Raw genomic sequence first — 15443 nt, 5'->3', positions numbered from 1 at the left:
GGTGGTGAACAAAGGATATCCATGGCCTTTACTACATATCAACAAAAGCTAAATTCAATTCAGAGAATCAAGAAACATGTTAAGAAATTATTGTGCTACTAGCTTACAATCACATATTTATTTTTTCTTCATGCGAAAAAGATTAAATGTACATACTTTAAAGTGAGGATACATCGACCATACATTGTTTGAAATCATTTTTGTTACACAACTCATTTAACGCTTATGTAAAATGATAGGAGCACCATATTGTGGTTGAAGAATTATAAGTGAGGAAGGAGCATGAGTATAAGATGGAGAAAGCTCAAAAGTGAAGTGTTGCAAGATCAATGATAAGGCCAGTTTTGCTTCTATCATGGCAAAGTTCTGTCCAACACAGATCCGAGGACCGGCTCCGAATGGGAAGAATGAGAGTTGGTTCTTTGTTGCCTTAGAAACTCCTTCAGAAAACCTCTCTGGCTTGAACTCGTTTGCATCATCACCCCACAGTTCCTTATCATGGTGAATGAGCAGTGTAGGTAAGCTGACTTCAACTCCAGCTGGTAATGAGAATTTCTTAAGTTGTGTTTTCTTGTGAACGGTTCGAGACATCATAACCAATGGTGGGTATAGTCGAAGAACTTCAAGTAAAATCATTGTTACCTGGGGGGTAATGCATTCAAGGTTAATATATATCATAATAACCGATCCATCCCCAAAGCAAAATTCATGCACAAAATGCAACAAGCAACTATTATAATCAACAAAAATGTGAGTTTATTCCATCGTGTGTACTTACAACTTTCAGGTGGGTTAGGCCATCAAAGTCTGGCTTGTTGCTTCCAAAGACTTGCAGAACCTCTTGTCTTGCTCGTTCTTGCCAATTCTGATTTTGACTAAGTAAAATCATTGTCCAAACCAACAACACTGAAGTGGTCTCTTGCCCAGCAAAGTAAAACAGTTTACACTCCTCAATTACATCTTCAATACTCATCCCAACACTTTTGTTGTTCTTCCCACGTTCCTGGATGTCATTCAAGCTTGACTCCAGAAGTGCACCTAATAAGTCATCTTTAGTCGCTTCACCGGCTTTAATGGCCTGCTCTCTTTTAATTATAATACCCTTGAGTAAACCCCTTATTTCTTTGTCAATTTGCTTCATCCTCTTGTTCATCTTAGTTGGTACAAACCTATACACCACAAGACATTTAGTTTTATTGAGAAAGTAAGGCATCTATGAAGGAAATCCAATTACAATTTTGTATTATCTATAGGAAATTTTAAATTTATACCTCCATCCTGGAATGTAAATAGTATGTACGGCTTTTAATGCATATCCTGTTTGTTCTTTTAAGAGTTCAAATATTTTCCTCCCTTCTTGATAGCTACTTCCAAATGCTGTTCGAGAAATCACATCAGCCGTCAAATGTTGAAGAGAAGGGAAGACATCCAACTCACATGATGAATCCCTTTTGGACACTGAGCTCTCCCATTCCTTAATCATATCATCACAACTTTCGTGGAATGCCGGAAACATACGCTGTTGCAAACAATGCAACATAAATTAAAATAAATTTGAATAGGAACAGCTATATATTCTTGACACCTTCAGAATATCATATGTACTCCTCTTCACCTTTCTGTGAGTGTATGTAAGTAATAAAACAATAACTTTGGAGCACTAAAAATGAATGTTTGGACTTCGGATGTGGTAATAACACTTCCCTGAAAATTTCAAAATATTGACAATTACATGCATGTCATACCTTTAGCTTCTCCACATGGAATGTAGGGTTGATAATCCTTCTGTGCTTAACCCATTTCTCACCTTCATAGGCTGCAATACCTTGGGCTAGCAACTTAATAAGTGGGCTTGCTTCTGGTTTCGGAAAATTATCCATTTTTGTGAGGACAGCTTTCACATCTTCTGGATTCATTATATTCACCATTGGTGAAGTGCCAATCCAAACAAAAGAGTCCTTACCTGTAAAAGATACAACTCCATGTAATTCCTTGTTTTGTGTATATATATATATATATATATATATATATATATATATATATATATGCAACAAACTATACATCATCATAAAGAGTTTGGCATGCATACCATAAGTTTTCAGGGCTTGATCGTCGAAAGGGGTGACTCGTGGTACTATGTCGTGGGAGGTTGAGAGGTTCATGGGTTTGGATGATGCTTGTTCGAGCAGGTTAGCGTTCTCCTTCAAGTCTCCATACATAAACCTGTAGGAGTTTCCTTTAAGGCCTAGCTCTCTCAGCGATCTTTCTAGCTTCTTTGGCTTAAACCACAACCAATCCAGCACACCCCACACCCATCTTGCTATTATGCTAACAAAAACAAGGCTCAGAGCTGCCCAGGAAGCCACTGTTACTTCCATGTTTGAAGTCTGTGTATGTCTAGCTGGCTATAAGCTAGGAGAGAGAGGAGAGAAAGAATTGAAAGACAGAGATGGAAAGAATTGAAAGACAGAGATGGTATAGTAATGAACTGAAGAACCGTACAACTGATGACTTCTATGGAAGGAGGAAAGTGCCTTTAAATTTGTGAAACTCGAGGACTTTTCAACAAATGGGAAAGAATCCCTTTCAGAAATGTCAGCATGAATGACTATTTTGTGATTAAATTGTACTCAAATTGAGAACCGCTCACGACTAGTTTATCCATCCGCAGCAGTGTTTCGTGCAAAAGAAGCTATTGGGGTGGGAGTTTTTTGGTAAGAAACAATATTGGAGAGGGAAATTCCACAAGAAAGAAGCTAATCTTTGTGATCTCTCTTTTTGTCCAATCATGCAGCCACATATTTGGAATCTTCTTATATTAAGAACCTTACTAGAAACACACCACAAAATCCCAACGGGTCGTCTGGAGGCTATTGACTGTTGACTCTCTGCGCGTGTATCTTTTCGCTCACGCCTATTGACTATTAGTCTTCTGTTTTCTTTTTGGTGTGTATATAAATAACAATTGAAACATTGTTACTGTTTCCTTGATCTCCATGCAAAACTACTTGGAGAATAATTCTTAAATTAACCCTTACTTATTTCCCTGGTGATTAGCGAATTTGCACATTACACAATTTAGGTGATTATCCAAAGAAATATGTCACAATTTATGTGAACAAACAGGTTAGAATTGTCAGAGAAGAAAAGTCTGGGTTTTGTATAGGATACCTTCTAGTGTTACCGTTGGTATTAGTTTCGTTAGTTCAGATACTGGAAATTCCAAGGGGAAAAGGAAGATGAACACTAAATAACACAAATGAATTTTGTCAAGTGCTGGTTTACATATCTTTTCTGTGATGTAAATATTAATATACAGCTCATTACATACGGAAAATGGGATACAAAACGTTACAGAAAAGACAAAATGGCCTCCCGCCTAAACTTGGGAATAATAAGCACATTATAAAACATACTGTTAATAGTGTCACTAGGATCAGCAACACATTTGTATGAATTTGCCGGACTTTAATAAACTAATCTATTTCAACTCTTCGGATCCAAAACCTTGCTCGGATATTGTTCAAGAATAATGTTACAGTTGTTCATACTGCGTGCATCCAGGAGACCATGATTCCACAACTTGATCATAAATAATCTCCAACACCTGACAAATCATTTATATTTGAGACTTCACAAATTCTCATTAAAAGCAAAACATGATATTAACATTTTTCCTCAGAATACACAACATGTGTCAGTAAATGTGTAGCTTGCTTTAGGAAAACTTATACTAAATGTGCAGACACCACTCATCTTTCGTACTGAATAAGGTGTTGTTTATAAACATGCATATCATGACAACTGGTAAACCAATTTTTAAGTGTTATTTAGATGGGTATACACTCTTAAGCCTGGAGCATCGCACGATCATGTCACTAAAAAACTTCGTGAAAAGTTATATGAGAATATTCACCAAATCAGACGCTAGATTCATTTATGGCACGCACGCATACATATATATATATATATATATATATATATATATCAACTACCAGAATGCATAGGCAAAGTTCACCGCAGAGAAAGAAGTGAACTTTGAGGATTGAATTTAGATGTGCACAACTACAATTGGGAATCGACAAGTACGACAATTACCATATCAAGGCCGGGGATTGCACAAGCTCATGTGCATGCAATCTTGAAAATGCCTCACACGCCCAAGGAATGTGGCCATCAGCCAACACCCTGCCATTATTAAGACAAAATGTTTCAGAAGAGGAATTGATATAAAATCAATATTGTTTCAGACATCTGCCAAAAAGTTATCTAATGCAAAAGAGATCTGCCAAAAAGTACCATGACATCCAACAGCATCAGTGTTTTCTATCTCAGATAATTAAATTATAACCAAGGCACAGGAAGGAATGTTTAGACTCAAGCCACGTTAAAACTTAGTATTACATCAGTCAAGTTGGCGAGATATGATTTTGAAGGTTATACCAGTAGACACAGCTAACTTTGAAAAGATTGTTGTAACTGACCTGACCTAATCAGCTTATCAGCCTTGAGGTTTTCTTTAACCAATTATCATACAATATAGACTGCTACATCCAGGGAAGGGTCATGGCGTGTGTATATCAAATAGAAATACTAGATTAATACTCGATATGTATCAAAATTTTGATAACTTACTATTCTTATAGACATGGCTGATAAACAAATTTCTGTGAAAACAAACAGCTAGGCCTTTTTTCTAAAGCATAATCTTGACACATACTATTTCAATAATAAAAACTCCAGGAGTTCATCACTTGAAATTTAGACTGCACGTGCCTCAGTGCAACAGTAAAACTGTGTGTGTAGGAATTGATGGTTTATAAACTTGTACTACAAGGCGCCACACAAGAGAAATAAATACCCTCATGAAGCCAAAAACCAAAAAGCAAAGTGAAGAGAAAATTACTGTTGCTTTCTCACGAAGGAGTTCCACATATGCATCATTTGCTTCTCATCTTTGGTTACATCAACGAAATCATCAAGCATCTACAATAAAGAGTATAATAGTAGTTATGCATTTGCTTTCAGTACAAAATCTCAAGTTGCCAATAAAACACAAGATGCTGCTAATTTAAGCATAGATTTCATGAGAGCAACAACTGATTTAAAAAAGGTTGGATTGGACAAAACTTAGATAAAACAAAAACAGCAATGAAAGTGACGTCCTGCTAACATATTGCCCAATTTAAAATGAAAGAAATCAACAAATGGTGGCAAATCACTGATTGGACAAAACTCAACAGAGAGAGAGACAGTTGGATTAAAGTTAAAATTAAGTTTTTTCAAAGAACATATTCTACTGTATGAAAGAGAGAGAGAGAGAGAGAGAGAGAGAGAGAGAGGGAGGGAGGGAGAGGGGATGAAAATAAGTATACCCTGCGATCTTCAAAATCAGCAACATCATCATCAACCTCATCCTCACTATCTTGATCGGACAAAACTTGTTCCAACGTCATTGGCTTCAAACAAAAAAAATAAAAATAAACTAAACATAAAATTCAAAATTTGAACCACAGTGCTGAACAGAATTGACATCCAAATATGAGCCAAAAGGAAAACCAGATTGCTATAAGACTGAAAATCACAGAACTTCAATTTTAAAATTAGTAATATACCAAACCTAATAAGTAGAAGATGTAACTATTGAAAAGCTATCCGGTTTTCTCTACCAGAGAAATTCTACAATGTGTTAACATATGACATGCATACAATTGCCTTAAAGTGGTAAAATGAGTCCTCAAAATAGTAATATTAGTACTCAAAATTGTAAAATGAGTCCTTAAAATGGTAAATTTTTTTAGGTACCACGTGAGTCCTCAAGTGATAAAATGAGTCCTTAAAGTGATAAAATGAGTCCTTAAAATAGTAACAAAAGTTGATGTATGAGAAACATTAACATACCATAGCCTTACCCTTCTCTTCCATTGCATTTTAAGGCTTTATAGTTCACCCACTTACCAGTATCAAACACACACCCAAATCGGACATAAACAGGAAAAATTGCACACCTATGATAATCTTATTTGATAATCACATTAATTTTGTTCCCCTATAGAGAGAATGACCTAGTCTGCCACTGTTATGATATAACAATCCAAGTGTATAGTTAGGTTACAACAGTTTCTTTCTGGTTGACATTTCAAGTATGATATGCAAGTGCAAGCATACAGTTAGTTCTTTTTTGGTCAGTATTTCATCAGACCCACCCAAAAATCAGAACGGACTGATCATCTTGTTCACACACCATGGAACAATAACTGGCCCATTCAGGCGTAAATTGCCCAATTAACGATAATTGAAGTATTCACGTGGGATAACAAAGAACTTAATAGCTGTCAGGAGATAAAACAGAGTCATTCATCAGCCATCAATTGAAGTAAACCTGGGCTCTATGTGAGTGAAAGAATTGTCGCTTCCGCAGGAGGGCACAGCTGAAAATGTAGAGAAAACTTCTTGATAAAAACCATATTAACATATGAGGATATAAACAGGAAGTATATAACACTTTAAAAGATATATAGACGATATCATGGTATTTGATAAAAGATAATATATAACATCATCAGATACTAACAAACACATAAAAAATAGCAAATGGGAAAAATGGACTCTGTACATAGCATTTTTCAACTACTTCAGCTGACTGATTTTTTGTCTTATTGATATAATTTTCTAAATGCTACGTTCCGTTTGACGTATTTCTCCACTGAAACTTCAACCACTCAAAAGGCCAAAGGTCCGAGACCAACCAGTTTTTTTTTTTTTTGGTAAAGGTGAGATCATGCCAATTGACAAGCCTTCTTGAGCCATTTCAAATTTTCTTATAAACATAAATTTTCTTGAACTATATAAATAAGAAAGAAAGCCCAAACAAGCACTACACTTATAAGGAGTGCCCACTGACACTTCCTATAAGTGCAAGGAAAAGATACATCTTTAGTCCTTGTCAATGTAAGATTTGGTTTTGACAGTGATACTGATGTTCTCAAAGAGTGAATTAATACAACACAACATCAAAGCGGCTTAGAGCAATGGTTAACATCCGTCTTTTATAACCTCAATGTCTAAGGTTCAAATCCTCATGCATGCATAGCCTTAAAAATTTTAGATTTACGCACAAACACATCAGATCAAGTTGGTTTACAGAGTTTCTTAGTACACAACCCAATCCCTGAACCGATCCTTTTGGTTTCAGAAACAAGGAGCCAAGCCAGATAACAAGTTGAAATCACCAGTTTCAGGTAGTTTGGCTTCAGTTTCTTCGGCTGGTTCAGGTTCATCAGGTTGGTGAACAGACCAACCTGATTTTGGTTGATTTACGCAAGTTTATATGGTGGTGAATTAAGAATGAATGAGTAGCCATGTGTCCAAGCAACAAACAATGGAACTTAATAAGCACATAGACCAAGTAAAACTGCGTACAGTTAACCTTGATGAACTATATCAACAAAATTAATACTGCATTTCTTCATGATCAATAAGTAGAAAGGGAGAGTGCAACATACTTTCTAGGGTCTGAGCGTTCAACTGACAATTTTCTTGTCTTTGCAAACAGTAGCATTTGAGAAGGTGCAAAATTGTTTCCAGATATTGATTGAACACAACCTGGATCAGCATATGACTGTGGTATCGAACTTGAAACCCCTGCAAGATAAAAGAAAAAAAAAAATAAGGTGAAACAAATTGCAGAGACTGTAGCATCAACCAATCATACTAAATTACAGCAAATCATTTCACCTGATATCCTGGCCTTATCACCCTTACTAGAATGAGCATCTGAGCAAAAGCATTCAGTGTAAGATGGCAGTATCCCAGAAAAGGAGCACAAATGGAGATATTAATTCAGTCTGCTTAAGCGAATAACATATTACAAAATTTAATTTCAAAATCAGGATAATTCAAAATTTGCAATGCAATAATTGAATGTATTGAAGACATCTGGCAGGGTTATTGCTATACTATAAAGTATTGAAACAACTGGCTGGCCCTACCTTTTCAATCTGCATCCAAACTCATGGAAAAAGAATAGCTATTCATCATTTCACTCCAAAGCAAGTCCTTATAACAGAAACATTTCTCAATTGTTCAGGCCTAATTTAAGTGAATTTTTCGTAAAAGCAGTATTTGGAGGATGCTTTGTAGGCACCTGAAGGAGGTTATTACATAGGTCTCCAGGAGGCTCCAGGAGATCAATCATATCTCATCTGCAGTCTGCAGTCTGGAAATTTCATGTTGCAGGACATTTGCAATTCATTATGTCAGGAACATTGAGTTCCTAACTAAAATCCAATCAACTAGATAAACATGACAGAGGATTGGTTGATTTCCATAGTTCATGCTCCAAACACTTATCCTTCAAGAAATTACTCAAGTAATTTATTCATGCTAAGTTTTCTTTAGTACTAAGATATATCCATGTGATTTAAGAGAAAATAATTTTAAGCTAAAAGACAATTGTTTGGTAGAGTTCAAAAGCCCTATTCCTTCTATCCTATTTTGTCTCTCTTACCCTCTTCTTTCAATATAGACAAACACAAAACCCCCAGTATATGTATGCATATATTAAGAGGTGTGGGGGACCAAAAAAAATAGAAGTGAAGTGAAGCTTCAGTTTTCTAAATAAGTGATCAGAGCTAAGGTGTCCTGAGAGTTCTGGGCTTGATCTCTTCATGTGATATATGCTGATTGGAATACTGTTGTATAGTATTTCTCTTGTCCTTGTATTCCTCTATTTCTTTTATTCTCAATAAAATTTTGTTTTTCATACCAAACAGAACCAATTCAACTGTTTACCAATCAAGAAATAAGAAATCGTACCATCGGCCTTGTCCAAAAGCACACAGAGTCCTGAAGGTAAGCTCGAGTGTAAGACGTGTGGATGTACATGCTTTGAATTTTGATTTAGGCTCTTGGGTCTTCTTCGTCTAAGTGGCTTTGAGCTGGACATGGTATGACTTTCCTTATTCAGTTAAAGGCATTCATAAATCTCAATACAAAGACAAAAGGTTACTGAAACTGATTGGGTCAAACTCCAGCCCAAGAAAGAACAGAAACTTACCAAAAGAAGAATACTTGTAGCTTCGGATCAACACCATCAGCAACAATCTGAACAGAACATTTAAAATTTAAATTATTAGATCTAGATATCTAGACTGGTGTATTTTGTTTGTACCATTCAGCTAGATATATAGACTGGTGTATTTTGATAACAAATTTTCAAAATTGACAATCTTTTATCAGACAGCAATTGTTTCTTTTTTCTTGGTGAAGTCAGCAACTGATAAATGATAGAAATAGCAGTAGTTTCATCTGCCATCTACTCATCTTCAACAGCCATGAGTCAACATTCACTTTACCATTTCCACATATATTTCCAGAAAATAACAGAAAAATTAAGTCATATCATGATGATCCCCCCATCTAATTCCAAATTTCATGCAGTAGAAAGTAGTGCATTAGGACAGCTTCCATCCCTGGAATTCTACTTGATAGTGAAAAATATATAGATAATGTATATTAAGGGGATATGAGATGTTGTTAATATGGAACTTGATCATGGAAAATGTCACTTCTGCTCTATCATGCACACGTGTGAAATCGTGAGTAAATACCTCAGATGTCCAATTGTCAGTTTTCACAGACACGTTTACAGCTTGACACTCTTCAGTTACCTACAAGAATATCCATCAGTTTGGTAGCGATGGTCTAGCATATCAATATCAGTATATCACACTAGGATTAAAGATAACCCACCCAAAATTCAAAGTTGAAGAGATCATGTGATGAGAGCAGATGATATTTCAGACCCTGTAGAAAAAAGATTGAACAAAGTCTTAGCATAAGACAACAAGATTGGCTTTACAGATTGCTAATTCCTAAGGTATTAGGACTTAGAGATTCTATTCATTTCAATAACCACCCCTCTCTTTCTCCCTCTCCCCATCATGAGTGGGCCAAGACTTCAACTCACTTACTCACAAGTGTCCACATATTTTTAAGTGTGAACCAGGGGGTGCGGTCACGGTTTGAACACATACTTCTAGCTTTGGGAATAAATTAATTTGCTAGTTTTCCTAGTAGTTTAAGCTGTTAGGATCAGAACATAGTACATGATAATAAACTACAATAGAAAAGAAAATAAATAAAAAATGTGAGAGAGTTCAGACCTTAAAGCTTGCACATTTAACCAAACAAAACGGACAGGAAAAATCTTCAGTCACTGTGAGATAAAATAAGGATTATTAGTAGGCAAGGATATGATGCATTTCAGGATACAAACAAAGGATAAATTTCAGAGGAAAAGGCCTCAATAACAAAATGTGACAAAGAAAAAGAAGCCAGAAATTGTTATGCTAGAAAGTTTGTTAATATGATTGACAATTAAATGAAAGTAGGCTAAAAAATTAATACTTTCATTGCAACTTTAAGATGTCAAATTGCCTTAGAACAAAGCTATTATAATTGGGTCACTAAGGATTATTAATAAGTCATTAATACCTTCTGTCCTTTGCAACGTATTGTTGTAGTATCTATAATTAAAAATCACATTTCCTGCCCTTAACCTGGACAAACAAGCAGCAAATATCTTTTAAGTGGCTTTTCCAGGATGATACAGATAAGGGAAAGTAATTTCATACAAGCAAAAGATATAAATAAATGATTAATATAGACGATGACTTTACAGACACTTTTACTTAGTCAGAGACGTTGATTACCGAATGATATGAGCTAACGATGAAGAAGGAATGTCATTACGTATGTATGTATTATAAGGAGATTTTTCCCTGGCACCAAGCTCCTCTGCAGAAATATTGACCTGCACTTGCTGGGATATGATCTTTGAAAGCCCAAAGCACCAAAAATAACAGATACCCATCAGAAACAGCTGCCTAGCAGTGAAATACCAAGAGAGAGAAAGGTTTAAATACATTGAATGGAACGATAAAACTGAGAGTAGAGCATACAGCAGTTTCTGGATTATAGGGAATTGCAATCATAAGGCACTTGTCCTCATTTGAACAACTTAACTGCAACAGGAAAAAAAAAGATGTAATCAGCTGCTTCAAAGTCATAGTTAAAGAAAGAAGATCTAAACTGTTACTTTTGGTCCAATCAGGAACAAGAGAATATAATAGAGAATATGAAATTTGTTTGAGAACTATAATGCTTAAAGCCTTAAGTATACTTGCAACCATTAAATATGTCAAGAAAGAAGATATCAACATTCAGTCGTCATCGAATGACGCCTACCTTCAAAAAGCAAGATTGCATGTCAATAGTCGACATCAACTCAGCTCTCTGTCCCAAACCAAAATTAGGAGAACTCTCCCACGATATATAAAGTAATTCCAGTGGTATCTTGCTCCATAGGCAATACCCTCCTACATTTGCTGTCACGTTAAGAAAAATTAATTTGGAAAAAATACTCTCTTAAGCAAAGACAAAAGTGCTGGTAAAATAAACTTGGGAAAAACCATTAATGACTACAGGTAAAAAATTATGTTTCACCTTTTACAATTAGAGATTAATAAAAGGGCATGATATTTTATGTTATACTCTTTATATTATCTCACTTTAAGTTTTGGGTCAAATATGTTAAGAACTAAGATGTTATAAATTCTCATGTTTCTACTAACTTGTTCTCCCAGGTGTTTCTTACTTTGTGATTTTGGTTTTAAATATTGAGCTTCACAGGGGGTCAGTATATTCTTCTTGCTATACATTTAATTCCCCGTCTTCTTCTGTTATGGATTTTCCGAGCAATACCAACTTCTTTGTTGCCGACTTAATCAAAACAGTTCTCTTTCTTTTAGAAAACCAAAAATAAAAGACCCACTTTTGATGACAAACATGCACCTGAGGGATATATAGTATAAAGTTATGTGAATCTTTCTAAAGAAAACCAAATTGCAAGAGACTGTCCGAGCTGACACACTTTTGACTCATAATATAGCCAAAACTTGTGAGCAAACATGTCAAGAGAAAGTGAAGTTTGTCTTACCAGGAGAGGATGCCATATCCATTGGACCCTTGGACAAATTGATTCCACGCAGTGGATTTTGTGCACCCACTGCAAGGAAATAGTATAACGACCCTGATTATTGAAATGACATACACATAAAACTACTTCAATATCAATCAATTTTCACATAAGAATCCATACCAAAGCTAACAAGCAAAATGGCAAGTGAGCCCGATTTAGCCTCCAATGCGAGCTTGTTGATGTCAGGCAGAATAAAATTTGCTTGATGTTGACCACTCCCATCAACCCCAGTTGAATTGCTTAACATGCAAGCTCGACTGAATCGATATGTAGCATTATACTAGGTTTTTCATCAAAGACAATTTTCGTCAGATATATATATATATATAGATGGAAACCGCAAAAGAAACATCCAAAAACAGCTGCCACACAACTTTAAAACATTAGTATGATGAGATTTAGAAAGACACATTATGCATACCTCTGGAGCCACAACATCAGGAACTAGCCTCGCCAAAAACACATACAAAGGAAAGAGCTTCTGAGTTTGTACACCTTCTCGCTCATTCCTTGAAACTGAAACTGTCATCTGTATTCTGAAGTTCATCCGAAACCACCCAAGTCAGTATAAACTAAACTATCCACACATACATGCTTACTATATCTAAAACAAACACACAAAATTTAACTCAAAACGACCGAAATTTCGAAACCCGTATCACTATTAGTACCTCTTTTTGTGCTTGGCCTCTCTTTTGTAGCTCAAACATCTTTGAAGAAAAGCCGGCTACAAATTGCAAACCAGAGATTGAGTAACAAAGGGCAACATTTTGAATTCCATGGCGTATATGAAGAGAACGAAAAGCAAATGATGATTACATTTCTTATAGCACGGCGTTGGAGGATGTTATAGAACTCAACAGGCTTGCAATAGATAGAGAGGCTCTCCTCGGCGGCGATTTCTTCCTCCGACGACATTCGCACGTGCGATTGCGATTCTTGCCGGCACATGTTACTCCCGACGGTTCGAGCGTACCTGCAAATATTGGGGAAAAAAAAAGGTCATAAAACCTCACCACGCTTCTTTTCAGATTCAAATTTCTCAAATTTTTGTCGCACGCATCGAAAATCAAAGCTAAGGAGAAAGCGAAAGAGAACAGACGGAGCCAGGAGGTGGAATTGAAGCTGAAGCTGAAGATGAAGATGAGAAAGTTGGGTGGATTGGGGTTTGTGCTTCTTCTGCGTCTTTGGTTCGGAGAGGCTTCTTCTTCATCGATATTTGAGCCTCCTGTATCGGAATCTCTGCTGCGATTCACCCTCAGTGATTCTTCTACTGTAAAGCTGCCAATTTTAGCTCTGCTTTGGCAGCTGGGAAAGAAGAAAAGAGAGAGAGAGAGAGCTTGGATTTTTGTTTGTTTGTTTCAGGTGTGGTATTTTTGGGTTTACTATTTGGGACTTATTATTTATCCTCTTAGTTCACTTTCAAGCTATATATTTCCGGTTTTTTTTTCCTTCTTATTTTGGTAACAAAAGAAGAAGAACTTGGAGGAGACAGAAAACTGAGGATGGAGAGAACATGAGTGAAGTAAAATAAGTCTTTTCAAGTTTTTCACCTACTAGTCATGAGTTTAAGTGGGACTTTATGTTTTGGTCCTTTGTTTTTTCCTGTTTTGTTTTTTCGGTGTTAATAAGTTAATTCGTTATGGTCGTGTTGACATCTCACGATATCACATGAGCGATTATGGTGACGATGATTTGACTCGATCTTATCACAATGTCTATCAATGAAAATTTAGTTGATGATTGAAAGGTTTTTCCTTTATAGTCAAAATTTTAAAACAAATTTTCTATTTTTAGTTCCCTTCATAAACTTTCATTAACTAACCTCACTCCCTTCTTGACTTTCAATTTTTAATACATTAATGTAACGATTAGATTAGTTCGATTCCAAAGTAGGTTGGCTCCATTAATTGGTATACTAGTTTGAAACTATTATACATTTACGTCCAATCAGTCAACATATGTATCAAATTAGTCTACATTTGTATCAATTGAACTAAGTACCCCTGATGTATCGGTATAGCATAAACGAACCGTTTTCTTCTATTTTTATAATTATCTCGCTGTAGCTTGAAATTTGGTGGTTAAGCTAAAAGGAATATGCCTTTGTTACCTATTTTTAGTTGGCTCTTATGAAATGATACCTTAAATCCTCAATTTAGTTTTAGTAGACAAAAGTTACTTTTGAGCGCTTGTATTGTGTCTTACTTTCAAATTTTGAAGTAAATTATTTTACTATATAGTAAAAACTGATTAAATGATTTTAGATATAGATTAATCTTTTGTAGAATTAATATTAGTCTGCAATCACATGCTCTGCATGTGTATGAAAAATTTTCGTTGTTAACAAAAATAGAAAAGTGGGTAGTTATTGCAGAAAAAATAAATTCAGTGGTAGTTATTGCATAGAGAAAATATTGTGACAGAAAGGTGGGGGTTGTGGAATCATTTCTTTTTAATTTTCTTAATAAAAATTTATTTTATAATTGTCTTATTTATCCTTGTGATTTAATTTATTCTCAAAGTTTTTAATCTTTCAAGGTTAAATCTGTCAAAAATTTTAGTTTTAGCTAATAAAGCCTATTCTCTTAATAATAGTATAGATATCTCTAAAATGTGTTGCATGATATCATCAATAATCGAGTGGGACAATAATTATTGCAAAATATATATATATATATATATATATATATATATATACAGATCCTATCCAGAGCGAGGCATCGCTTTGAAATTTCAGAGCGAGGTTAGGGTTTAGGGTCACTTTTTGGTCGCATATCCACATCTCAACCGTTCAGTTTTTAGGTACTAATGTATAGATCATCTCTGCAAAATTTCAACGAAATTGATGGTCTTTAAGGTATCTAACTCGCTTAAACCAATAGACGAACTGAATCTGTCCAACCTGAACCGTACTAGCTTTAAGGCAGTTATCAATGCCTTAACGACCATCAATTTGGCTGAAATTTTGGAGAGATGATCTATACATTAGTACCTAGAAACTGAACGGTTGAGATGTGGATATGCGACCAAAAAGTTACCCTAAACCCTAACCTCGCTCTGAAATTTCAAAGCGATGTCTCGCTCTGGATAGGATCTGTATATATATATATATATATATATATATAGTAAAAAGCAAGACATTATGGAATTTTCGTCCAATTTGGTAAGTCTATAATTATTGCGAAAAAAATATTAGAAAGAAAAAAAATAAGACATTAAATGAAAATGAAGAATTCATAATTAAAAAAATTACCTCGTTAGCATTTTAAACTTGAAAATTATGAATTTATTTGTGGAAATAAGAAATGAAGAAATATTGATTGTCCAAATTCCTTACAAGTTGTCATTACAAGATGTCATGTATGCACCTCAATTTCCATCAGAATAGGTGTCATTT

At 35.2% G+C, this 15443-nt stretch overlaps 2 protein-coding genes across 4 annotated transcripts; both read right to left on the bottom strand.

Moving 5' to 3' along the window:
• Positions 1-79: 79 nt before the first annotated feature.
• Positions 80-2680, bottom strand: LOC112201748 (cytochrome P450 CYP72A219). Its single transcript, XM_024342668.2, has 5 exons — positions 2090-2680; positions 1746-1963; positions 1272-1519; positions 779-1169; positions 80-642 (listed from the first exon to the last, which is right to left on the bottom strand). The coding sequence occupies exons 1-5, from the start codon at positions 2376-2378 to the stop codon at positions 217-219; spliced, it is 1572 nt and encodes a 523-aa protein (XP_024198436.1). The 5' UTR covers positions 2379-2680; the 3' UTR covers positions 80-216.
• A 550-nt stretch (positions 2681-3230) lies between these two features.
• LOC112201747 (polycomb group protein EMBRYONIC FLOWER 2) lies at positions 3231-13447 on the bottom strand. Of its 3 annotated transcripts, none has more exons than XM_024342664.2 (22): positions 13146-13447; positions 12863-13019; positions 12715-12770; positions 12465-12579; positions 12164-12323; positions 12002-12070; positions 11251-11381; positions 10965-11027; positions 10716-10837; positions 10498-10562; positions 10167-10219; positions 9754-9807; positions 9612-9671; positions 9059-9105; positions 8818-8954; positions 7738-7776; positions 7506-7644; positions 6383-6431; positions 5376-5459; positions 4907-4986; positions 4099-4188; positions 3231-3607 (listed from the first exon to the last, which is right to left on the bottom strand). In XM_024342664.2, exons 2-22 carry the CDS (start codon positions 12992-12994, stop codon positions 3487-3489), a joined length of 1866 nt encoding a protein of 621 aa, XP_024198432.1. In that variant the 5' UTR covers positions 12995-13019; positions 13146-13447; the 3' UTR covers positions 3231-3486. The 3 variants fall into 3 exon arrangements, with proteins under 3 accessions (XP_024198432.1, XP_024198431.1, XP_024198433.1); XM_024342663.2 differs by having other exon boundaries at positions 11251-11390; positions 13146-13446; XM_024342665.2 differs by having other exon boundaries at positions 8818-8939; positions 11251-11390; positions 13146-13445.
• Between the last annotated feature and the right edge of the window lie 1996 nt (positions 13448-15443).

This window comes from Rosa chinensis, chromosome 5, assembly GCF_002994745.2.
Source record: "Rosa chinensis cultivar Old Blush chromosome 5, RchiOBHm-V2, whole genome shotgun sequence".
NCBI classification, from domain to species: domain Eukaryota; kingdom Viridiplantae; phylum Streptophyta; class Magnoliopsida; order Rosales; family Rosaceae; genus Rosa; species Rosa chinensis.
Note: the sequence above shows the minus strand (reverse complement) of the source record. Positions and strands in the feature narration are given on the sequence as shown.

Excerpts from the sequence above, each read along its gene's own strand:
- LOC112201747 (XM_024342663.2), bottom strand. The coding sequence starts at position 12,994 with ATGTGCCGGCAAGAATCGCAATCGCACGTGCGAATGTCGTCGGAGGAA. Across the intron at positions 6,432-7,505 it reads GAACGCTCAGACCCTAGAAA|CTGTGCCCTCCTGCGGAAGC; the intron begins GTATGTTGCACT and ends CTACATTTTCAG. Across the intron at positions 3,608-4,098 it reads CAATCCCCGGCCTTGATATG|GTGTTGGAGATTATTTATGA; the intron begins GTAATTGTCGTA and ends ATGATTTGTCAG.
- LOC112201748 (XM_024342668.2), bottom strand. The coding sequence starts at position 2,378 with ATGGAAGTAACAGTGGCTTCCTGGGCAGCTCTGAGCCTTGTTTTTGTT. Across the intron at positions 1,964-2,089 it reads TCAAGCCCTGAAAACTTATG|GTAAGGACTCTTTTGTTTGG; the intron begins GTATGCATGCCA and ends TATCTTTTACAG. Across the intron at positions 1,520-1,745 it reads TCCATGTGGAGAAGCTAAAG|CGTATGTTTCCGGCATTCCA; the intron begins GTATGACATGCA and ends TGTTTGCAACAG.